Genomic DNA, 22,909 nt, shown 5'->3' on the forward strand with positions numbered 1-22,909 from the left:
GCTACCCCTCGGTGTCAAGCAAAGCGCGCCAAGCCGCAAGCACTGCCCGGACTGCGTTAGCAGCGATCGATCCTGCTTCCTACTTCGCTCCGGCACCCGGCAGTCTGGTTGCGCCGGGCTTTGCCGCCTTGCCGGCCGGGGCGTAAGGTGGAGGGCGTGGCGCGGCCGGGCGCGGCGGGGCGCACCGTGCCGGCGCGGCGTCGCGGTGCGCGGACCGCGCGGACGGACGGGACGGGGCGACCACGACGACGAGGGAGCGCGAGCCTTTGCTGGCCTTGCCGAGCCGCGCCTCCAACTGGCGCTCAGCCACCGCACCGCTCAGCCAGCCACCCGGCACAGCGCGCAGCGGCGCAGCACGGCGTCGGAGGGAGGGAAGGAGGGACGCCGCGCCGGAGTGGAGGACGAGGACAGGGAGGACACGCCGGGAGCGCTGGGGGCGGCGGCGTCGGCGGCAGCGGCGGCGGTAGTGGCGGTGCGGGGGCGGCGCGGCAGTGCATGCACCCTGCCCTGCAGCCCGCTCCCGCTACAACCACCGCGCCGCCAGCCACCCCTCCGCCGCCTCCCACTCGCCGGGCCATGTTGTTGTTTGGGAAGGCAGGAGGAGGCAGAGGGCGATGAAGGAGGGGAGGGAGAGGAAGTCGACCCTTTCCTTTTCCCTTTGGCTTTGCGGCTCACGCCGCTGCAGCCCGAGAAGCGCGAGGGGTGGGTGGAGGCGTGGAGGAGCTTCGGGAAGCGGACAGGGAGAGCAGATGAGTGCGAGAGAGACGGGACGCGAACGCGGCGCGAGATCTGTCAGGGAGGCGGACACGGCCGCAGGACGTGGATGCACCCCTGAAGCACACCGTTCCGTTCAATAAGGAGAAAGGAATATGTTTACAAACAAACCAGTCATGCGTAAAATTAAAGGGATCTATTTAGCAATGAACGAATCAGTACAATTTTGTTTCACCCCCACAACAACAGAAATCACAATGCGCAAAAATGACTTGATATTACCACTAAACTAGAGACAATTATTGAAAACAGATAAAGTTGTTATGACACTCCAAAAGCTCCGTCTTCAATGAAGATCACAGTAGCAAATCTTAATGCTAATAGTTTTTGATGGTTTAAATGAATGACACAAGATCTTTGCCAAAGAACAAAACTTCAGAAAGTAGAAAGACAATTCCATGCAAAAAGAATGACTTATTCAAATGACTTCATGAAATTGAAATGAAGGACAATGGTGCTCTTTCTGGAGGGTACACCCAATTTGTACCATATCAGATGAGGTAAAAAGTATTGAACAGCCAACCAATCCACAAAGGGTAACCTAGAACTACATCCCATGACCATGCTCCTTTCTTAAGCAGCAGCTTACCTACCCCAAACAGGTCTTTCAATGAGCAATTCTACTAAAACTATAGGAAGAAATCATAATATTTTAATAAAGATGTATGAACCCACAAATAAAGATTAACAGCAAGTTTCAATTTCAGTTCCATGAAAAATCTTTTTTTCAAAAGTTAGCACTGATAAAAGGACCTTAGGAAAATTCATATAAATTTGTTATTACTATTATTATAACAATAAAGGAAGCAGTGAAACACTCAAGTCCCACACAATAAGTTTTTTTCCACTTGATTAAGCTACACAAAATTAAGTACAATACTTTCTATTTTCTACAAAGGTTAATAATTTCACAGCACATTTCTTTAAGACAATCAATTCAAGCTCCTAGAAGTTTCTTTCCTCATAACAATGTGACAATTTGTTCTCCTCTTTTCTTAAGTTACCTATCATTATGGCACACTGCGTACTGGTTTGCTGAATTTCCTGCAAGTAGCTGCTTCATCCAAAGACTCTGAACCAACTGCAGACAAAAGATGCTAAATTAAAATAAATCCATTGGGCAACAATCAATTATATTGAGACAAGAAAACTATCTCAAATAACTTACTTGAATTGGATTCTCTATTGTGCAAGACATTGTCATTGACCTGATGGATGTGAGGAGAGTTGCTGGAAGACTGAGACCAATCACTCTCCAAACAAAGGCCTAGACAAGGAAAACAGATTGTTCTTTTAGAGTCTTTATTAAATAAACATGTAAAGACAAAGTTTTAAATCTTTGCTTACCTGAATAGAGATACGACTCATCTGATTGAGACATATCTTCGCTGATGATGGATGGAGACAAAGATGAAGAAGAAAGATCGAGCCAATCTAGATGACTTAAATAGGTCTGTTTTGGCTTGCATTTTATAACAATAGGCCTTGTCTTGGAGTTCCTTGAAGTTGCTCCAATCAACTGGAGGAATTCGTTGGTGGAATCTTTCACGTCTGAGGGCACACCTGCCTCGAACTGAGAGTCACTTGGACCATAGGCATCCTTGTCAATCAAGCATAAGGCATCTTTAGCCTCCTTCAGCCCCAAATTCGAGGCCAAATTGAGCAATTCCAGTGCTCTGTTGTGATCTTCGCAGAGACCACCCCAGCCATTTGCTAAAAACACAGCAAGGTTGTACATGGCTGTGGGATGGCCGCGGTCACTCCCAATCTTGTACCATTTAGCAGCCTGTAGTAAATATAAAAATACAAAACTTAGATGTTTCACAAATTATTAGTAACGAGTTGCTATGTTTTCTGATGGCCAATCACTTACCTTTTTAAGATTACGGACAGTACCCAAGCCAAGCTCATAGCATTGGCCCAGGTTATAAGCAGCAACAGCATGTTCATGATGAGAGGCACGACGAAAATGCTTCATAGCCTCAGTGTGGTGTCCATTGGCCATGCACACCATCCCCAATTTGTTTTCAACATCACCAGAGAGAGCCCTGCTTGCTGCTTCAAATACTCGAGACACTTCATCCAAGGCCTATTACCCCATAGAAAAATACAAAATGTGTTACAAAATAAGAGAAACAAATCTGACCAGAAAATCAACATGAAACTCACCTCTTCTGGAGTAAAAGGACCCCTTTGAGGAGAAAACACTTCATCAGTGCTTGATGACGATGTTAAGCTGCTATTGAAACTGGTGGCATGGCTTGCCTCTCCCTCAAATGAAGAACTGTAAGATGTAGGACGTATTCCCAATGGTTGGATAGGAGACTGTGCATGAACTATTCGTCCAAGTGGAAAATAGTGAGAAGAATGGAGCCTCCTATCTTTCAGATAAGAATCACCAAAAATACGTCGGCCAAGCGGTTTGCTCAAGTACCAACCTAGTACTAATGCAGTGCTCTGAAAAAATACAATTCATGTTAAATCTTGTCAACAAAACATGAAACAAAGGGTCCTAAAGTTACGGTTTAATTAAATCTAATAATTACCCATCCCATCGCCATAGCCCCCAAGCATGTGATAGGAGGTTCACGCCACTTGGCATGAGTCTTGTGTCGCTGCTGTCTTTCTCCAGTGTGCTCATGACTGGTTGCTCCATGCCTTGCTGCTTTAAGGTGCTTGAGAGGACAGTACGTCTTCAGTTGCGGGATGATGCTGGAAATCGGCCCATGACATGGTATCTTGCGTCTTTTGGCAGGGCCAGACCTTGTATTCGAGTTCGAGACATCACTACGGAAGACGGTAAAGCCCACCCGTCTTTCCACAACATCACACACAGAACGGGAAAATGCCTTCCACATTTTGCTTCAGGATTACTCGAGTTGCGGGAACAGCTGAACAACAAAATATAATATGGTTTAGAAAGTAACTGGGACTTTGACATCAACCGTCAGGTAGAAGGTAACCAGTGAAACACAAGAACAATCCAAAAACAATTTACAGATAGCAGACTAAAAAGAAACTAACCCTGTTGTTGAGCATAGGGAGAATGATGTTTGGTAAAATTCTCCCTCTGTTTTACCTTGTCACCAAAATGATTGTAGATGTTTTTGAACAGAATGTACCGTTCAACATCATACTACTTAAATTTTTGAAGTGAAACGAGCGTTTCGCAGGTAAAGAAAAGCGCAGACTGGTTTCGGTCAGACCTTCCACAAACACAGGCAGGCAAACACAGCAAAGGTTAGAGGAAGGAGGAAGGAGGAAGGGGAGGAAGAAGAAGAACAACAGACGAGCATCAAAAAGGTGAAAACTACTAACACCAAGCCATAGTGTTGTTTTTTCGCCTAAACCACGAACCGAAGTAAAAGCAATGTAAAACAAGTTATAAATATTCAAAATGGTCCAATCCTTTATACATTCCACCTCTGCAAATTCCACCTTGCAGCTCGTTTGGTGTAGGGTCCCTAGTTTGGTGTGGTAAATTTGTTCCCTTTAGTTGGCAGCCCAGCTTTCGCGCCGTTTCCTTTCCGCGCGCAACATCCGTGTTTTTCCTCTGTGCCGAGAGAAGCGAGAAGCGAAGGGTGGCTGCAAGCGTTGGTGTTGTGAAGTTGCGGCTATTGTTGATGCTTTAGCGTCTCTCTGTTTGTCAAAGAAGTCTTGTCGTTTCGTGATCAAAATTAAATTGTGAAGTCAACATGGATGAAGACTTACCTTATCGTGCCGAGTATGCTAAAAGTGCTCGAGCCTCCTGCAAAACCTGCAAAGGCCCAATCGCTAAGGATGTCCTTAGGCTCGCTGTGCTAGTGCAGGTAAAATATCAAAATAAACTTCGTCACCATTGCTAATTCGTTTTCGGTTGAAGGTTACGCTAGCCAACGACGTATTTCAATGTTCCTTGTGCAGCCGGTTTCCGATAGTGTGGTTTAAACACTCTAGTTTTCGTGGGAATATGGCCACCCAACCCTTTTTTTCTTAGGCCATACCACGCCGCTTTCGTATTTTTGTTTGCTTTTCGACCATATCCTTATTCCTTTTTTGAAGCCCGTTTAACATTCTGTTATATTGTTGTTTTATGGCTCTCTGTTAACCTAAATTAAGGTTAAGTTCTTCTTGCCAACTCTCACTACTGCAGGTGGTTTTCCTTTGTCCTTTCTTGTGTATTGTTCATTCTTTTTACAAGTGATATTTTTGCATTATTGAGAGCGATGTGCTAATGATCTGTCGTTTTGACATGAATGTAGGTTGAAATCAGTTGACCGTTTATTCTGATCTTGCTTATTTTTCTTCATTTGCAGTCTAGCAGGTTTGATGGAAAAATGACCCTCTGGCACCATTTTGAATGTTTCTTCACTAAGCAACGGCCCAAGACAGTTGGAGACATTGCCCATTTTGATTCTTTGAGATACGATGACCAAGAAAAGATCAAAGCTAAAATTGGTAATTGGTATTTGGAGTGAGAAATGATTAACGTTAAACTGATCAGTTCACAGTATTGATGGAAAAGATATTTGTGGCCATCCAAATACATGTAAAACATAAGATGTGGCAACTGAAGATTACTTAAAGCTCAGTTGTCTGACATCTTGGCAGAGGTGGTCAATTGTTTCATGGTCCAGTTTCTGCCCATCTATATTTACTTATTTGAGTGACAAACTTGTTGCTCTTTATGAGTTATTTTTATTGTCAGATTCTCGCTCAAACTGATCAATTTTCATTCAATCCACTTTTCATTTTATTCATTTGTAATTTCTGCTTTGTAGACAACTGTGGCCCAGCTCCAGCAGCTAATGGCAAAGGCAAAGGGAAAAAACGAGCAGCTGTTGCTGCTGGTGTTCAAGATTTCTCTGTTGAATATGCAAAATCTAACAGGGCTGAGTGTAGGGGGTGTGAGCAGAAAATTATGAAGGTTTGCCTACTTCTTGTTAATCTCTTCATAGGAACTGTTGTAATCACAATTTGCTTAATTTGTGTCTGTTATGGGTTTGTAGGATGTTGTCCGTATTTCAAAGAAAGATTTTCAGAGTGAATCTGGTAAAAAATTTGGAGGAGAGAACCTCTGGCACCATGTAGAATGTTTTGCTAAGTTAAGAGATGAATTGCAATTTTGGGCATCAGGTGCAGATTTACCTGGTTTCTTTACTCTTACCAAAGAAGATCAACAGACATTGAAGGAACAATTGCCAAAAGTGACACCGTGAGTGTTCATTGTAATCCATTTCTCCATTTGTATTGGTGTATGTTTTGTAGCCCAGTCTACAGTAATGAAAATTTCACATCACAGGAAAGTTGTCAAAGATGAAGTTGATGGTGTCACCCCAGCCAAAAAGATTAAATCTGAAAAACTTGATAATGAAGAGGAAGAGGAAATAAAAAGGCAGAACATCATCTTGTATGGATATCGAGATAAACTCAAGGAGCAACTCAAAAAGAAAGAGCTCGAGGCACTGTTTGTGTACAATAAACAAGCTATACCTAGTGGCCAAGAGCAGGTACTTATCTTCTCTCCTCTACCTCTTGTATGAAACCTTCAAGGGCGCCAATTTTCTAAATAATATGTCACTTGCAGATGTTGGATAGGCTTGGAGACATCATGACCTTTGGTAAACTTCTTCCATGTCCTGTATGTAAAGATGGACAATTTGTATTCAGATCAGGTGTTGGCTATCAATGCTTAGGAAATATTTCTGAGTGGGCAAAATGTGAAAACAGAACGCTTGACCCCCCACGAGGTACATTCAGGGTCCCTAAAGATCTGAAAGAAAGTTATCCTTTCCTGTAAGTTGACCTGTGTTCTACATCTTGTTAACTATTACCCCAAATCCCTCTCATATTAAATTTTGGTTGTTTCAGAGAAAGTTACAAGTACAAGCCAGAAAAGCGAATCATCAAAATTGTTCCATCATCGACCGCCTCCTCTTCTGTGACATCTCATCAAGTGAAGTCAGAACCTGGATCAGTCACAAAATCCATGTTTGTATTAGTTTTGGCTCAGACAGTTTAGAAATTACCGTAGTTTTCTTTTCTAATGGAAATTTTATTTTCTAGACCAAAAGTCAACAGGCCACCTCCACCATTTGACAATTTAGAATTTGTGATCCTTGGTAAATTAAAAATGGATAAAGATGAACTTAAGAATTTGATCACTAAAAATGGTGGAAAAGTTGGCTCTAAAATTCACTCTAAAACTTTTGCTGTTATTTCTACTGCAGGTACTTGAAATTACTATTTGAAATTCTGTCATAATGTGTCATTTTATGCCTCATTACTATCTTATTGGTGTGCTCAGCTGAAGTGGAGCGGCTTAATAGTCGCATGGAACAAGCCCAAGATGAAGATGTGCATGTTGTATCAGAGGATTTTGTCAAGGCTGTACTTGATGGAGAATCTGCCCTCAAAGCTGTTGATAAGATGTCTATTGCACCTTGGGGTGGTGATGTGAGTATCTTAGTTAACTGATTGATAAATGGACTCCCTATGCAACTATTATGTAATGTCACTGGCTACATTTACAGCCCACAAAAAGAATTCCTGAGAAGAAGGAATCTCTGAAGTCCAAAAGTGCAAGTAAGTTTGTGCTTGTCTTGATCACGTGAAGTTCTGGACACTTGTGTAAAGGCATTTCAATGCTTAAATTTCAATTTTTTGCAGGCATGTATAAGAGCAAGTCTGGAACTGTTAAGTTGAAGCTGAAAGATGGATCAGCTGTTGACCCAGATTCTGGTTTGGAAGACAGAGCTCATGTTTATAAAGATGGTAAAACTATTTATAATGCTGCTCTTAGCATCACAGACATCCAAAAAGATAAAAACAGCTTTTACAAACTTCAAATTTTGGAGGCTGATAAGTCAAAACGGTAAGATGCAGTGTTATTGAAATCAAACATCTCATCATTATTATTGTTTGTATTTTTTAAATCATTGTTTTTTGTTTTGTTTTTGTTCCTTTATTTAAATTTTTCATTAGCTACTGGCTATTCCGTTCTTGGGGACGCATTGGTACGACTATTGGTGGGACCAAGCTGGAAGATATGTCTTTAGAAGATGCCATTGATACCTTTGAAGACCTGTATCATGAAAAAAGTGGTAACTCATGGTCCAACCGCAATCACTTTGTCAAAGTGCCTGGTAGAATGTACCCAATGGAAGTGGATTATGGCAATGCAAGTATTTGTACAAAACCAAACCTTAATTTACAATCTTGTATCTTTTTCTAATTTGTCTGTGATATTTCTGTGCCCTGTGTAGGAGGAAAAGGCTCTTAAATTGGCAGATGCTCAAAGTAATGTCAAGTCCAAGTTGGCTAAATCTGTCCAAGATCTCATAAAAACAATATTTGATGTGGAAACAATGAAAAAGTGCATGATGGAGTTTGAGGTACATTTCAGCCACAAGTAAGAAAGGGTCACTTCAGTGAAACAGCAGACCTACAACTAACTTACTTTTCTTTGTTTAGCTGGATCTTGAAAAGATGCCCTTGGGAAAGCTTAGTCAGAAACAGTTGCTTCAAGCCTATTCTGTCTTGAAGGATGCTTTGGAGCTTGTGCAGAAAGAGGACAAGGAAGGAGTGACTGGTCCAAACTCACGTGCCAAGTACATTGATCTCACAAATCGTTTCTTCACCCTTGTACCTCATGACTTCGGTGTGGACAAGCCCCCTCTCCTCAACACTGAGGAGCTTATTAAGGTTGGCCTGCTGTGAATCTTCTAAGCATCGACTCCACTGCTTTTTTCCCTAGTTGGAATTTTTTAAAAAGTTTCTTTATTTACCATTTTATGTTTTTTGTTTGGTTTAGCAAAAAATGAACATTATTGACAACTTACTTGAGATTGAAATTGCGTACAACTTATTGGAGGGTGGAGCTAGCAGTGACAATGTGCATCCCATTGATGCCCAATATGAGAAACTCAAGGCTGATATTGAAGTTTTGGATAAAAATGCTGAAGAGTATAAGTTACTCGAGACTTATGTCAAGAATACTCACGCATCTACCCACACACAATATTCTCTTGAAATTGATGAAGTAGGTTCTGACTTTCAGAATACAACTGTGCATAAGACTTAAGTATATAATTATAATTAATTTTATTTCATAGGTGTTCAAAGTGCGGAGGCATGGAGAAGAGCGTAAATACAAACCATTTGAGAAATTGCACAACAAAAAATTGTTGTGGCACGGGTCAAGGCTTACAAATTATGCTGGTATTCTTTCTCAGGTAAGAAATTTACAGTCTTTCTAGTTTTTCTTCTAATGTGTTGAGATCATTTATTATTGAGTTGTTTTCTGTTTGTGTTAGGGTCTTCGCATTGCTCCACCTGAAGCCCCAGTCACTGGCTACATGTTTGGAAAGGGTGTTTACTTTGCAGATATGGTCTCTAAATCTGCTAACTATTGTTGTACCTCCAAATCAAACCCTATTGGTTACATGCTGTTGTGTGAGGTTGCATTGGGAAATATGTAAGTACTGTAATGCTAAATCTTTAGCTTATGATTTTTATTTATTTTTTATTGACTCCTGTTTTTTTTTTTTTGTTCTTTTTTGTTTTTGTTTAATGTCTTTTAGGTATGAACGTACCCGGGCTGATTTCATAGAAAAACTTCCTAAGGGAAAGCACAGTTGCAAAGGTGTGGGTAAATCTGAACCCGATCCAGCTGAATCTGTGAAAACTAAAGATGGGGTGGAAATTCCCCTTGGCAAAGGTGTCACTGATCTTGAGAAGGACTCTACTCTTCTGTACAACGAGTATCCTTTTCAGCCTTCGGGCCTGCTGCCTTTTATCTTTCTTTCATTGCTAATTCTCTCGTGTTCATCATCAGTGATTCTGATTAAATCTTCTAATTGCCCCACAAGATTTTCCTTAACGCGCTTTCAGGTATATTGTTTACGATACCGCTCAGGTGAAGTTCCAATATCTCTTCAAGATGAAGTTCAAGTATTTGTAAACTTCTTGGTAAGGTATGAGAGTTACAATATTTGATCCGTGTTTGCTTTTGTTTAGTATATTTTTACATCATTGTTTTCTCTTGTAGATAGAAGACATCACCTGCTTGGCCAAGGTGAACAAAGAACTCACGAACCAGTACTTATTTTATTTTAATGTGTTTTGATATTCAAGCTATGATTGATTTTGCCCATTTGTGGCACCAGTATTAACTGGAAGTTGTCTGAAAGAAAATAAACAGATTTTGAATAAATTTGACTTTTATTGGCACACATTTTCCAGCAAAAACTATCTTATGGCACGAAGTTTACTGCTAAGACGGAACCGTCTATCTTATCACCGGGTTATGTAGCTTGCCATTGATCTCATGGCATTAAGTACACATTGTTTGATTTCAGTAGGCTTACTCTATCCTACCAAATGCATCAATAATTAAACAATATGATTCAGATTAACTAAGGATAGAATGGTTTTATTGGCTTTATTGGTCTAGACAAATAAACTTTAATAGCAATAACAATACAATAAGTCTCAAAATACCAACAAGAAAATTGTAAAATCAGCACAATATGGCACAACTAATAATCACATCTAAAATAAGTTCATGTTGTAGCGACTTCAGCGGTCAAAGCCTCAACGAGCATCAGCCAAGACAAATTATCCTAATAGTTTTCTATCTTCTAAGAGAATTAGCATGTTTCATTCATGAGGAAGATTTCATATAGTTCTTAAAAAGGAATAGGATACTCAATTTCCAATTCACAACCAAATATTTAGAGACAGAAAGGCAGGGCACAAAAAAGATGAGTTTCGAACCTATTTCATACTATGGCAGTAAATCTTTCTAAAAAATTATAAAACAAGAAATAGACTATCAAAATACATCAGCAAATCATTAAAAGATGCAGATTGGTACAAAAATACTTCACTTTCTAAAACAATTTTAAAAAAAGAAAAAAAAAGGCAAGCATGTGTAGCACTATCCTTTAACCATTCCAGGCTCAAATTTAAAACAACTTGAGCTTTACAGTAGTTCTAAGTCAAAAAATAACAATTCCGAATTGCTGAATGCAGCCTAAGCTAATCAAGTTAAAATTTGTTAGCTCAAACACGGTTCCAGAAATTCACTTCCAAAGAACAGATTCTAAAAGTTTATACATTTAGATCACATTACATTTCATTAAATGTAAGCTTATAGCAACTTCAATAGAAAAAATTGACAGTCACATTCGATGGCACATTAGTTTTAAATTCTTAAGATATGAACACAATAATCATAAGATGAATATATTGATGGAACCAGCCTCTATTTAAAAAAAGAACTTCATAGGGTGTCATCATGGCAGCAAGCTATGCTGATGAACTTTCCAAGATGACCAGGGCAAATCTAAACTACATTCTTCAATTCAGCAAGCTGTGAACAAAAGAAGACCAGTTAAAAGCAGTTCCACTTGAGAGGACATCATTTCACCAAAACATGAACGAATTCAAAGACATTTAAAAACAAATTGCAAAAGACAAAACAAACATGCAAAATTCAACAACAAAAACTGTAAAAGTTAAGGTCATCAAATATTTCTTACAGCAGCTAAGTGAGCCAACTCCTCACTATGCCAGAAATGCACAAAACCCAGAAAGCTAAAACATCTAAAACAAACAAATCTTGATCGGAGTTTTGATAACAACTTAAAAATATGGATGCAGGACACCATTGCTAAGATAAATAAAATATGGTAAAACACACATTAAATCACTGAAGGCTCACAGCACAGCACTAGTTCACTTACAGCAATTGGCACAAAATTACAAATTATGCAAACAAGCCACACTCAGATCACAAAAAAAGACACAAAAATAAATAAATGTGCACACCTTGGCATTTGCTAGTGAACAACTAACTATGAAATAATTCTGCTGCTGACCTACTATTGTCGATCTTCTATCTTGGTGTTTTTTAATGTACCTCCAAGTTCTTCAATCTAATCAAGGGCAAAAAAAATAGCAGAGTACGAGCTGTTAATTCAGCCCATCCATTTTCACACCACCAACAAAAGTACTGTACTCATATCAAGGAACAACAGAGCACTGGAACCGGATATTGACGATTATAAATATTCCTTAACATTAGATCAAAATTTACTCACCTCTTTTTCTTCATCAACTTCATCCTCGTCATCACTTCCATGAATTGAACCTCGAGGTGTTGTCGGCCGGGAGGATGATGGAGAGGGAGGTTCAGAAATTGGGCGAGGGAAGTTGAAATTGTTCACATTGCCACTCATTTCCAAAGTGTTAGCTAGTTCTGGGTAAACTTTGCAAAGGGCACTAATGCGAGATTGACGGTAATACTGTGGCAGAAGAAAATCGATGATTAGTGATACACCAATCACATGAATAGAAACTGAGCATTTAACAGCAATGAATGACTTACAATGCCCAAGTTTCGCCAATCAAGAAGGTCACTTAAACGCTCAGTACGATTTCTCTGAATGATTCTCTGTCTTCGGTTAAGGCGGGAGAAGTCATACATAAACTGTGCCAACTGTTGCACAGAATTCTCAAGACCAATATAACGCCTATCAACAATATAAATTCCATAGCTCTGAGGATCTGCAATATGTTCTTGCATGAAGCAGCCAAAGCCTGAAAAAAACAATAGTATTTATTATATAAATGTTGATTGATTAGAATGTATTAGCACCACATCTAAAATCCAATTACCTGATAAATTAGTGGTGATTGAGGGAATACCCATTACTGTGCATTCTGCAGGAGTGTAGCCCCAGGGTTCATAGTAGCTAGGGAAGACTCCCAAGTGGCAACCTCGCACAAACTCTTCATAATCTAAACCGAATAGAGGGTTTGTGGACGACAAGAATTCTGGGTGGAAAATCACCTTTCACCAAAAGAAAAAGTTGTTTATTATTAAAAAGTTTTAAAACGATAATTAATTCAGTGGCATAGACTGCAGAGTTATAGTACCTTCACACGGTCATGAACTGTATTGAAGAGGTTGCATCTTCTCACAGCATTTAGGACAGGATCGTTCCAGTCATCAACAATATTGTGAGTAGTGACAGGAGGAAGACCATGCCTCTGAAGTCCATAAATGCAGCGCTTCAGTTTCACTTTATCCTCTTTCTCAAGAAGCTCAGCTGCATCCGGCATTCTCCCACTAAACAATTCAATTTGGTTTTGACTTTGTACTTAAAGTGATAACACATAATAAAATGCACAACTTGCTTTTTATGAAAATTACTCACCTGAGACAAATTTCATACAATTTCTTGCCAATGCCTTGCTGAACATCATGGATAGTGTCCCTCAAACTCTTTGTAACTGCATGACCACGTAAACTCTCAACATTGAAGTTGTTGGTCTTAGCAGGGAAGATGAGAAAAGCAACAACTGTAGTGTCTGAGTTCGCCGCCTGAAATAGCAAGAGCAAAGGAAATAAGAAAGGAGGGACAAGGTAGAGAATCACTATTGCATATGGCACAGTAGATACCTTCAGATAGTGATTCAATCTTGCTAAGGCTTCAATAAATATATCTGCTCCCTTATTTCCAAACTCATATCGACCAGCAATGAAGAAATAGAGGGTCTTATCCAAATTGAAGTCATAATGTCTGCCAATTCAACAATCAACAAATTAGTTTTTCATTCATTCAATCAAAAACTAAAGAAAACTTCACACATTGATAAAAAGTGTATACAAACCCATAAAAGTGTCCTCGTACAAACTCATGAATTTTGTCTTTTGAAAGAGCATGTAAATTCTGGAATTCGTGGAGTGCAGAAAACTTTTTCACATTCAAGCCGTTTGGCGTAATATAATCAGCCTTCCGTTTCAGTAAATGTTCAGCTTCATAGCCAGTAATTTCAGATACAGTAGTGAAAGTATGAGAAAGGTGGGTCGCACAACGCTCTAAGCAATATCTGTGGTAAATCTGGCGCTTTCCAGCCTCTTCATCCACATTAAACTGGAAAGAGACACATAACAAAATTAGTGGTTCGCACTGAAGTTAAATTGTTAAACACGAGTGTGAACTTACTTGAGACAGGTTGTTGTAGAAATCAATATTTCCAGCACACAGGTATCTTCCCAATAAAGTTGCATGCGTGGTGAAAACAGTGGCAACATCAACACGTCTAGTTCTGAGAGCGACCAACCCTACACCAGCTTGCCATTCATGGAAATGGGTAACAATGCGGGGCTGTTGGCCACTACATTCCTCTGCTGCTTTGCGGAACTATTTTATTTTATTATTTAAAAGAAAAAATTGTTAATGTTATGCTTTATGTTCTGTAAGCTTAGTGAGTTTAGGAGCAAAGAAATCCAATAAAAAATGTGAAGATGCCTACCTCAGCAATGAAAGCTGCCACCATGTATCCTAAAATAACAGCATCATTGGTTTCAATATCCAGATGAGGGATTCCAACACCTGTTTTCTCCCAGAGTTCCTGTTTGTATTCATCCAATTTCCAAGCAGCAGATCCAATGTCAAAAAGAATGAGCTGAGGATTTCCATCAACTAGCCAAGTACCAGTGTGGAGCTGGAAACAAATTATAAGGGTGACGAACACGTTGGAATTGGAAAATCTATTTTACACAGACCACAGTACCTGGTATCCTTGATCTCTCATCCTGCTGACGGCAATTTGTAAAGGGCCTCCGGCAGGGAATTCCTGCTCTTCCACTTCGGTGCGGGCGCACTGTTCCTTGTAAGGCCCTAAGAGACAATACTGATCACCCATTTCCTCTGTGGAGACATAGGCCTTGGATCTGATGACAGTGTAAATTCCTCCAACTGCAAGCCACAAACATCAACAGCAAGTTTAGTTAAAAACAATGGAGGGAAGGACCATGGTGTTAGCAATTTCTTACCTTTGTTGGCAACTTCCCAAGCTGCTTCGAATGTCCATCGGTTATCATCCATCGCAGCTTGACCTCTGTCCATTACAGACAAGAAGTCATACACACTGTCTGCGCGATAGAACCGCCGTTGTGCCTTTTCTTTAATAGACATTCTCGGTTGATTGTTGCCTAAGAAAAAACAGATGGATTAAACGTAAGATTTATGAATGGAAAATTTTCTTAACATGATTTACAGCATGACAAATTACAGAGCCGAATATTTCTTTCATTCGAGACAACGCAGTAAAATTTTGGAACATGTTAACTAGATTTCCATTACAATACTAGAGCAAAAGTAACTATCTCAGACACATTCTTTTCAGCAGGTGGCAAATTAAACTTCCTCATTCATAAACAGACGCCCACAGCAAGTGCACAGCAATAATCTATTTTTACTACCCAAACAACAACTCAGCAGCCCCAGACATAAACAAGGACACTTCGGCCTCGTACCACGTTTTTATCCTATATAGGCTCAATTTAAACACAACGTGGCCGGCAGCGAGCAGAAACTGTTAGGTCGCAGGTACTCACGCCTCTAGAAACCCGGAACAAATCACTGCCGGTCCCGAAAAGACCCACACAAATCCTGACCTCAAAGAAACCCTGAAGGTCAAGTGCCTGGCCCACTAGCTGGGCTGGGGGGCAGGGTTGGGGCGCCCACTGTTTTGCACTACGAGCGGTCCCGTCCCGTTCCGCTGGCGTGCCGCACCTCACACACACTGTTGTAGCTCGGACTTGGCTCGGGCCACAGCTGACTGCAGACTGCAGCCGACGCAACCCCTTCCCTTGGGCGTGTTCCTTTTCTTTCTCGTCCTTTGAACGCCGAGAGCAGACGACGGCGGAGCGCGCGGCACGCGGCGAGATGGCGAGATCTCTGTCGAGAGGATCGAGGGCAGCGCTACGCAGCGCGCAGTACGACCGGTTGCGCGGGCGAGGGAAGCTGAAATGAGGCGGGGGCTCGGCTTCGGCTTCGACTGGCTTCGACTCGTGTCGGCGCTTTTCACGAGTCAACAGCAGGCGCCTCTGCCTCTGCCTGCGTCGCAAGGTCAGCGAGGTAGACCCTCGGTGAAAACAAGACAAGAAAAATAAAGCCCCCCACCTCCCACCTTCCGCACTGGGCGACGGCAGCGGCGGTCGGCAAGGCAAATAGACGCGTCGATGCCGAGCGCCGAGTCGCGACACCAACAACACGATCAACGACGACCACCGAGATTCGAATGGGGCAAGGCAAAATCAGTAGAAAAGGAACCATGTTTTCCGCGCCTCAATTCGAATCACCCTGACGGACGACACACCTGAAAGTCGTTATAGCAACCAGACCTTATTTGCAGGTTGTTTGGTCAATAAACGTGTTTGGTAGAGTGGAGCTTGAAGACGGGCAGCAGATCTGTGACTGGGGTGATCAAACCCTGTCTGAAGTTTTCAGTTTTCTGAAGACTGAGGACTCGCCACTTTTCAGTAATTTCCTGACAGAACCTCCACCATGGTAAGTCCAAAATACCAAACACTGAATAAAACGCAGAGCAGCGCGGTGAAACATGCCCTCTTGCCAGTCTGCAAAGCTAAAACAATTTTTGTATTTTCACAAATTTTTAGGCAAAGAAGACGAAGAAAGAAAAGGCAAAGGTTGCCGCCCAGAAGGCGGAACTCGCTCGGATCGAGGCTGAGAAGGCCAAGTAAGGGCTTCCCTCGGGCGGGCACTGCCCCGCCGGCCACGCCGGCCACGCCCCCAGCGTCGCACCCTCGATGTGAAAACCCAGACATTTCCCCCTCGTTTCAGAATCCAGATGGTGGTCGACGAGCGCGAGCGGCTGCTCCAGGACCGCGTGATGCTGGTGGAGAAGGCCCGGCAGGAGGACGTGGTGCACGAGGAGCGGCGGCGCCAGCTGCAGGAGACCGCCACCATGCTGGCCGACATCGAGGACGAGTACGGCGCCAAGCTGAGGGCCGACCTCTGCAAGCAGGAGGTACTCGTCGAGCACGTGTGGCCCTGCACTGTGTCCAAGGCACCCGTTTCACACGCATTCACCCCGGTCGCAGTGGGAGCAGTTCATGAAGTGCGACCGGCTGCCCGACCCGTCCTCGCCGAGCCAGATGAACACGTACCTGTACGTGTGGCGCGAGACGGACCGACTGAACAACATCGAGGATGCCACCACGAAGACGTCCGAAGTCCTCAAGGCATAGCAACATTCACTGTAAGACCTCTTGGCCTGGCGGCCGGCACTGCACTGGGCTAACACACGCGTGCTTCCCCTAGCTGCTGGACGCCCTCGGAGACCTGATCGAGGCCCCGCCGCCCAACGCCGCCAAGAAGAAGGTGGACCTCTGGATAGAGGTAGGAGGACGCCCCCTCGGCGCTTCTTCAGCCACGCTCCGCAGTCCTCTTCCAACCTTGCGACTCGGTCCACTTGCTCCAGATGCGCGACCTGGTGCGCGCGGAGCAGCAGAGGCACCTGGACGCGGCGGCCTACCGCCTGCTGCGCCGCCTGGAGTCGGACTTGGAGGCCGAGAGCCTGGAGATCGTGCGCTACTACAAGGCGTGCGAGCACTTCAAGCTGTGCCTGTGGGCGCAGCTCATGCTGCCCGTGGCCTCGTTCAAGCCGGACGACGACACCAGGTGAGGCTGACCTATCGGGCTGCGCCGTCCGCGTCCGCGTCCACACTCTGACGCGCAGGTGCTTCGCAGTGCCTCGCCCTCCCGGTGGCGACTGAGAAGAAAATTTCCGCGCCGCCCCGATTTATAAGCTAATTAGAGCTGGCGGCCGCCAGGGCGACTCACCGTGCCCAGAGGCCCAGGGGCCGACCCGCGCTATCGGCCGCCGGCTTATCTACGGGCCGAACTAGCCGAGCTGGCAGCCTGGCCGAGCCTGGCCCGGGGCAGGTGGCCCCGGCAGCCGGCACCACACCGTAAACGGCGGGCCGGCCGGCCTCTCTAGCGCCTGCAGCGTAGGCCAGCCGCGCGCACGCACCGCACGCGTGTCGCGCTGGCCTGCCTATCCTCGGTTCGCAGGCGCTAGCCCGGCCGCGCCGCGCGCTCCAGCAGACCGACCCGGAGTCGCTCTCTGTCGCACTCATGGGGCGCCCCGCGGGGGTGCGAGAGAGACAGAGCGACGAAACGACTCCTCGGAACCGCCTGGCACTACGGTTGTCTGTTCACGTCAGGCCGGCGATCCAGTGCGAGTTCTCGCAGCTCGGCGTCAGCATGCAGCTGCCCAAGTCCCTGAACGACATCCCGCTGGCCGTCCGCGCCATGTGGGTGCAGTACGACCACTACTCGGACCGCTGCCCCTCGTACCACTGCGCCGAGCTGCCCGCCAGCCAGCGCCTCGGTAACACGCCAAAGCACGCCGAGCAGTGACAGCGGTGGGGCCGGCGCATCAGTGCCTGTTTTCTGTGGACAGACATGCTGGACGCGGCGGAGGAGGAGTGCTCGGTGCAGGCGTCCCTGCGCGAGGAGATCACCGCCGACCTGGAGCGGCGCCTGGCCGTGGTGGAGCGCCTCGTCAAGGAGGTGCAGGCGCGGCCGCCGCCCGGCACGGAGAGCAAGGACAAGCCGCCGCCGCCGCCGTCGCCCGAGCTGGACAACTACGAGGCCGGCGAGCCCATCAAGTCGCCCTCGCAGATGATGAACGTCAAGGACGGCGAGCGCGAGCGGGGGCTGCGGGCCGAGCTGCGGATGCGCCTCGCTCCGCATGAGGTGAGCCGACGGGGCATCGGGGGGAAGAAAGCCGCCGCCGCCGGTACTCGAACCCGGGCTTTCCTGCGTGCAGGTGAATCTGCGCGAGATGGCCGTGCTGGGCGGCACGCTGCACCTGGACCTCGCCCTGCAGCCGCCGCAGCCCCGGGACATGCGCACTAGGCTGACGATCACTGTGCGTAAGTCCCCCAAGTCGCGTGGCGCTGTCTACCGCCCCTCTGTGCCTGCCGCTGCCTAACGCGTGCCTTCCTCTACCTGTGCCTCGGCCGCCCCACCAGTGGAGGGCGCACACACGCTGCAGCCCGTGCCGTACCACCAGCCCTACCAGCCGCCCGCGCCGCCCGAGCCGGGTCAGGTGCGCCTACCCGAGGAGATCGAGGCCGAGCTGAAGCAGGCCGAGCGGGAGCTGGAGGCGCTCGTGCTCATCAACATCCTGTACGTGCTGACTGCGAAGGATCGTTCCGTCGCTCTGTCTCTGTCGCACTCATGGGGTGTTCCCGTCGGAGAGCGAGAGAGACTAAACGACGGACCTGACTCTCGGCAGGCTGCCGGAGACGCTGTTGTGGTTCGAGCCGCCCACCGTGGTCGGCTGGGACGAGGAGAAGGGCTTCTGGACCACCGAGGACTACCACGACATCAAGTTCAACGAGGAGAAGCAGGTCGGACTTCGCACGATGCACTGCGCGTGCACCGCGAGCCGCGGCCCCCACACTGTAGGGCTCTATGCGGCACCACGTTGATAAGCAATCGCTTTATTATTTTCCCCCAAAAGTGCATCGGACCACACACGTCACCGAAACGTCATCCGTGCATGTGTTTTCCATTTGGCGAGCGCTCTGGATGTACTTCCTCCCGCGGTCGGCGAGTAGAGGCTGCGCGGCTCCAAGCCAGATTGTGCCCCTAGATCGCTGCCCCTAATGCCAAGGTCTCTGATAGCGACAATCACTCAAGGAGGGAGCCATTCAAACTCCTCGCCACACCACGCCACGCCGCGCCGCGCTAGACGAGCCCCTGCCAGAGCGCAGGCGCAATGCGTCGGGACGAATGCCCCCGGACGCCCCCGGGCCCCGGAGCCGGCTTAGAGACATTTTTCCGGGGGGCACACGGAACGTTCCCAGTCGGATATGGGGCGGCGATTGTAGACCGGGGGGATAAGGCAAAGGCGTCATCGGGACGAACTTCGTCGGAAAAAAATTGGGAAGAAAAGAAAAGAATGTGTTGTGTATTTTTGAGCGTTCTCGGCTTGTTCTTTTTTCTGCGCTCCACGTAAGCGAATCTCGACTTTGCGAGCTTCGCTCTCGCTCTATCAAAAAGTTAACGACATCATTGAGAGATAAGAAGTGAACGATTCGCTCGATTATTCAATCTCTGGTGTACTTTTGACTGTATTTGCTCTTCCTCATGTTCACACCATACAAAGAATGAAAGTTTTTTAAAAATTTGATGTTTGTTGTCAAACTGTTGTTTTTGGAACGTGTTCCAGCTGCTCACGTTCCGTGCGGGGCGCATGAGGCCGCTGGGGCTGGCCGTGCACCGCTACACCAACCTGCCGTACCAGGGCTGGGAGGTGAAGCCCGACACCAAGTCCGCCCCCAGCGGCGCCGCGCCCTCCGCCGTCATCCTCAGCATCACGGCGGCCGTCGTCATGGTGGAGCTGTGCATTCGGGTCCGCGCGCCGCCAACTAGCACACTGATTCCGAGAGTCGTTTCCGTCGCTCTGTCTCCCTCGCACTCATGGGGCGTCCTCTATGGGCGCGAGAGAGACAGAGCGACGAAGACGACTCTCGGAATCAGTCTGCCGCCGCAGGCAAACCACAGTGAAATGAAAATCAGGGGACGCTGGGGCGAGGAATTTCCACGGCCTTCTCTTCTCGGCTTGCAGGACTCAGAAATGTGCCTGAATCAGCTGCAGAACGGGCCGAACAACGCGCTGCTCGACTTGGTGGGCAAGTTCATGAAGCCGCGGGAACTTTTTAAGGTGAGTCTGCGCCTGGGGTAAAAAATAAAACAAAATAGGGTGCGGCTGGTATTCGAACCTGAGGCCGTTGCCTTGTCAGCTGCTGAGGGACGGCGGGCTGGACCTGTGCCCCGGCGACGACGCGGGATGCTACCTGGAGGGCATGGCGCCCAAGCACCGGCCCACCGAGAGGCACCTGTACCACACCATGGCGCTGCTCAGCAACACGTACAACTTCACGTGGTCGCGGTGGAACCAGCAGGCCGGCACGCGCAACGTCGTCATGCAGTTCCGCGAGTACATCGACCGCAAGAAAGTGGTGAGTGCCTGGCGCCTGCACTGTATGATCAGAGGGGAGTGGGCTGAGAGGACTGAGAGGTCCACCAGCGCCCAGCCCCCGTTCTTCACGCCTCCACTGTCACCTGCAGACTGATTCAGAGAGTCGATTTCGTCGCTCTGTCTCTGTCGCACCTGGGACGCCCCACAATGACTCTCTGAATCAGTCTACTCACTGCCCGCTCTGTCGCAGGGGAACTTCAACATGCTCCTGGTGACACCCTCGCACGCCACCATCCCGGACTGCACCGAAGTGAGCCCGCAGTTCAACACCAAGAGCGCCGAGGGCTTGCCGGTAAGACCGCCCTGCCCTGCTTTGGGTGTTGGGTGGCAGTTGGACCACGCCGTCCAGGGTCGCCCTTGGGCGTTCGAGGCCGTTCCAAGGCCGTTTCAGCCGGCCTGGTTCGTTTGCGAGAAAGCCGTCCCTTTCTCGTATCTCCCTCCCAGCCGCCTTGAGCCACTGCCTTATCTAATAAAAACAACAGCTTGGCCGGCGACACTAGACTAGGCTGAGGCTGCCCAGGCGAGATCCCTGCCCCTAGACCCGCCCTCGCCCCGCGCGTGACACCGTGCCCTCTGCTGCAGTTCTACGCCGACCTGTTCCACTTGGTGCAAGACCACTGCTCGCTGCTCACCAAGACCCGCATCGAGGAGATCCCCTTCACCTTCGTGGAGACCATGTACGACGTGCTGCGGGCGGTGCGGCTGCTCAGCTCTTCGTGAACAGGGCCCAAGTCAGGCATGAGTCAGGGCTCCCCTCTTCCAGTACAGGGTGGTTTGGTCAACAAATTGAAGCTGATTTCTTTTGTCACAGCCATTTTATTGCATCATAACCATTTTGACAATCTGGAAAAATACCAAGGTGGATTTTTAAAGACATGAAAATAATTTTTTAAATATTGTACAGCTTGCCATAACATGTATTTTTAACACTTTTCTAAAAAATAAAAACGAAACAAACAACCTTTTACTAAACAGAACTTGAGCCAGGAGAAAACATTTTCACTTGGCGGTCCATCAGCCGGTAGTGGTAGGTACCGGAAGGCACAGACTGACCCAGCACACTCAAGCAGCCAGAAACATCTTTACTGAGCCCTGTTTGCAAACCTGATACTAGTACAGTCAAATCCGATGAATTTTTAATGAATGTTCCCAGGAGACGCTCATTTTCATCTTCATCAGTCACATGAGAAGAAATGACAAGTGACATGTTGCTGATTTCAGATAAAAGGCCCTGTAGGTAGTTGATGAAAATGAAGACATGTTCTAATGACACTCCTGAGGTAACAATATCATTTATGTTTCCTATGATTAAACAAACTGACTTGAAGTTCTCTCTCATTTTCATTAGTTTATTCCTAACACTCAAAAATAGATTTTTGACAGCGATGGTCCCTTGTTCATCAACAAGTTCAGCTGATAATTTCTTGGCAGATAGTGATTCGCTGATCACTTTCATCAGATCAAGCTCTTCAAATAAACCTTTCTGGCTCAAACTTGTTAAGTTCAACCTGAAACAATAGCAGGAGCATTATAAAGGAGTAAAGATTTTTTAGAAACATGCAGATGCAAACAAAGCGGAAGACGTACCCCAACTTCAGGGTCTGGTTGCGATAGTGGGCAGAAGAATGATGACAGCTCAGAAGCAGCACTGCGGTTGAGGATTCTGACGTTCTGGGAAGCAGGAGGCCGTTGGCTCGGGACTCTCGCGCAGGGCGGCCCACGAGGCATTCCCACATGAAGCAGGACAGAACGAAGCTGGAATCTGCATTTCCTCTCTCCAGAACAGCGAATGAAGACGACTGCACGTTGGGCTGGTCCAGTCCCAGAGCAGCAATTAAAGCGGCTGCCATTTTGGCTAAAAAAAACAAAGCGAAATTAGATGAAACATTTTAACTGCTGCACTGTCTTAAACCATAAAATAAATCAGAACATTCACCAACAGTACAACATAACCTATACCCGGCACATGGGAAGCCACAGAAAGTTATCAAGGGTGTCGAGAAAACACTTACCAACAGTCACTGCTGTTGGAACCAAAGGCAAGTTTTCTACATATATTGTCGGACTTCCCTCACAGTGTCATCGAGGGGAGAATTTCTCGCAATAACAAGAGAACTTGAGCAAAGAATCAGCTCGTTGTTTGTTGTGGTACTGAACTGCAAATACCGACGTTATATGCAGGAGGCACTAAAGGTTACAACGAAAGCATATAAATTCCCTCGGACTGACGAAAATAAATTTTCAACAAAGGCGATAGAATATTTGTCTCTCTGTATTA

General features: G+C 46.1%; 5 protein-coding genes across 14 annotated transcripts; 2 read left to right on the forward strand and 3 right to left on the reverse strand.

Moving 5' to 3' along the window:
* Positions 1-888: 888 nt before the first annotated feature.
* Positions 889-4,029, reverse strand: LOC117649716. Its single transcript, XM_034392689.1, has 7 exons — positions 3,799-4,029; positions 3,321-3,665; positions 2,944-3,231; positions 2,648-2,863; positions 2,122-2,560; positions 1,943-2,041; positions 889-1,855 (listed from the first exon to the last, which is right to left on the reverse strand). The coding sequence occupies exons 2-7, from the start codon at positions 3,630-3,632 to the stop codon at positions 1,785-1,787; spliced, it is 1,425 nt and encodes a 474-aa protein (XP_034248580.1). The 5' UTR covers positions 3,633-3,665; positions 3,799-4,029; the 3' UTR covers positions 889-1,784.
* Positions 4,030-4,301: 272 nt separating this feature from the next.
* LOC117649712 (poly [ADP-ribose] polymerase) lies at positions 4,302-9,862 on the forward strand. Its single transcript, XM_034392683.1, has 20 exons — positions 4,302-4,583; positions 5,070-5,211; positions 5,535-5,680; positions 5,763-5,968; positions 6,056-6,263; positions 6,341-6,549; positions 6,625-6,744; positions 6,820-6,983; positions 7,061-7,209; positions 7,287-7,338; positions 7,423-7,627; positions 7,738-7,933; positions 8,019-8,147; positions 8,227-8,457; positions 8,567-8,794; positions 8,868-8,987; positions 9,069-9,229; positions 9,336-9,515; positions 9,646-9,728; positions 9,803-9,862. Exons 1-19 carry the CDS (start codon positions 4,470-4,472, stop codon positions 9,713-9,715), a joined length of 3,030 nt encoding a protein of 1,009 aa, XP_034248574.1. The 5' UTR covers positions 4,302-4,469; the 3' UTR covers positions 9,716-9,728; positions 9,803-9,862.
* A 94-nt stretch (positions 9,863-9,956) lies between these two features.
* LOC117649714 (glycogen [starch] synthase) lies at positions 9,957-17,391 on the reverse strand. 7 transcript variants are annotated; one of them, XR_004587995.1, is made up of 14 exons: positions 17,267-17,391; positions 14,603-14,761; positions 14,341-14,525; positions 14,080-14,271; positions 13,770-13,967; positions 13,435-13,697; positions 13,223-13,343; positions 12,978-13,144; positions 12,697-12,889; positions 12,436-12,610; positions 12,146-12,357; positions 11,859-12,062; positions 11,587-11,693; positions 9,957-11,128 (listed from the first exon to the last, which is right to left on the reverse strand). XR_004587995.1 is itself a non-coding variant. In XM_034392686.1 (14 exons), the coding sequence occupies exons 2-13, from the start codon at positions 14,742-14,744 to the stop codon at positions 11,640-11,642; spliced, it is 2,106 nt and encodes a 701-aa protein (XP_034248577.1). In that variant the 5' UTR covers positions 14,745-14,761; positions 15,167-15,584; the 3' UTR covers positions 9,957-11,128; positions 11,637-11,639. The 7 variants fall into 7 exon arrangements, 2 of the variants coding, with proteins under 2 accessions (XP_034248577.1, XP_034248578.1); XR_004587992.1 differs by lacking the exon at positions 17,267-17,391 and adding an exon at positions 15,345-15,584; XR_004587994.1 differs by lacking the exon at positions 17,267-17,391 and adding an exon at positions 15,227-15,584.
* Positions 15,613-21,578, forward strand: LOC117649713 (axonemal 84 kDa protein). Its single transcript, XM_034392684.1, has 17 exons — positions 15,613-16,121; positions 16,232-16,311; positions 16,416-16,602; positions 16,676-16,816; positions 16,896-16,973; positions 17,056-17,255; positions 17,801-17,967; positions 18,040-18,335; positions 18,409-18,514; positions 18,614-18,770; positions 18,880-18,994; positions 19,819-20,001; positions 20,218-20,313; positions 20,393-20,611; positions 20,822-20,923; positions 21,214-21,362; positions 21,443-21,578. The coding sequence occupies exons 1-16, from the start codon at positions 16,119-16,121 to the stop codon at positions 21,349-21,351; spliced, it is 2,268 nt and encodes a 755-aa protein (XP_034248575.1). The 5' UTR covers positions 15,613-16,118; the 3' UTR covers positions 21,352-21,362; positions 21,443-21,578.
* On the reverse strand, positions 21,550-22,813 carry LOC117649718. 4 transcript variants are annotated; one of them, XM_034392697.1, is made up of 3 exons: positions 22,591-22,813; positions 22,219-22,486; positions 21,550-22,139 (listed from the first exon to the last, which is right to left on the reverse strand). In XM_034392697.1, exons 2-3 carry the CDS (start codon positions 22,479-22,481, stop codon positions 21,599-21,601), a joined length of 804 nt encoding a protein of 267 aa, XP_034248588.1. In that variant the 5' UTR covers positions 22,482-22,486; positions 22,591-22,813; the 3' UTR covers positions 21,550-21,598. The 4 variants fall into 4 exon arrangements, with proteins under 4 accessions (XP_034248588.1, XP_034248586.1, XP_034248585.1 ...); XM_034392695.1 differs by having other exon boundaries at positions 22,644-22,812; XM_034392694.1 differs by having other exon boundaries at positions 22,572-22,661.
* Positions 22,814-22,909: the final 96 nt, after the last annotated feature.

The sequence above is a fragment of the Thrips palmi genome, unplaced genomic scaffold, assembly GCF_012932325.1.
Source record: "Thrips palmi isolate BJ-2018 unplaced genomic scaffold, TpBJ-2018v1 HiC_scaffold_4, whole genome shotgun sequence".
Taxonomy (NCBI): Eukaryota; Metazoa; Arthropoda; class Insecta; order Thysanoptera; family Thripidae; genus Thrips; species Thrips palmi.

Excerpts from the sequence above, each read along its gene's own strand:
- LOC117649716 (XM_034392689.1), bottom strand. The coding sequence starts at position 3,632 with ATGTGGAAGGCATTTTCCCGTTCTGTGTGTGATGTTGTGGAAAGACGG. Across the intron at positions 2,561-2,647 it reads CTGTCCGTAATCTTAAAAAG|GCTGCTAAATGGTACAAGAT; the intron begins GTAAGTGATTGG and ends TATTTACTACAG. Across the intron at positions 1,856-1,942 it reads CAATAGAGAATCCAATTCAA|TTGGTTCAGAGTCTTTGGAT; the intron begins GTAAGTTATTTG and ends TTTTGTCTGCAG.
- LOC117649712 (XM_034392683.1), top strand. The coding sequence starts at position 4,470 with ATGGATGAAGACTTACCTTATCGTGCCGAGTATGCTAAAAGTGCTCGA. Across the intron at positions 5,212-5,534 it reads AAAGATCAAAGCTAAAATTG|ACAACTGTGGCCCAGCTCCA; the intron begins GTAATTGGTATT and ends TCTGCTTTGTAG. Across the intron at positions 9,516-9,645 it reads TCTACTCTTCTGTACAACGA|GTATATTGTTTACGATACCG; the intron begins GTATCCTTTTCA and ends ACGCGCTTTCAG.
- LOC117649714 (XM_034392686.1), bottom strand. The coding sequence starts at position 14,744 with ATGTCTATTAAAGAAAAGGCACAACGGCGGTTCTATCGCGCAGACAGT. Across the intron at positions 12,890-12,977 it reads TTGTATGAAATTTGTCTCAG|TGGGAGAATGCCGGATGCAG; the intron begins GTGAGTAATTTT and ends TGAATTGTTTAG. Across the intron at positions 12,611-12,696 it reads CAGTTCATGACCGTGTGAAG|GTGATTTTCCACCCAGAATT; the intron begins GTACTATAACTC and ends TTTTGGTGAAAG.
- LOC117649713 (XM_034392684.1), top strand. Across the intron at positions 18,336-18,408 it reads TGCGCCTCGCTCCGCATGAG|GTGAATCTGCGCGAGATGGC; the intron begins GTGAGCCGACGG and ends TCCTGCGTGCAG. Across the intron at positions 20,612-20,821 it reads ACATCGACCGCAAGAAAGTG|GGGAACTTCAACATGCTCCT; the intron begins GTGAGTGCCTGG and ends GCTCTGTCGCAG.
- LOC117649718 (XM_034392694.1), bottom strand. Across the intron at positions 22,140-22,218 it reads AACCAGACCCTGAAGTTGGG|GTTGAACTTAACAAGTTTGA; the intron begins GTACGTCTTCCG and ends CTATTGTTTCAG.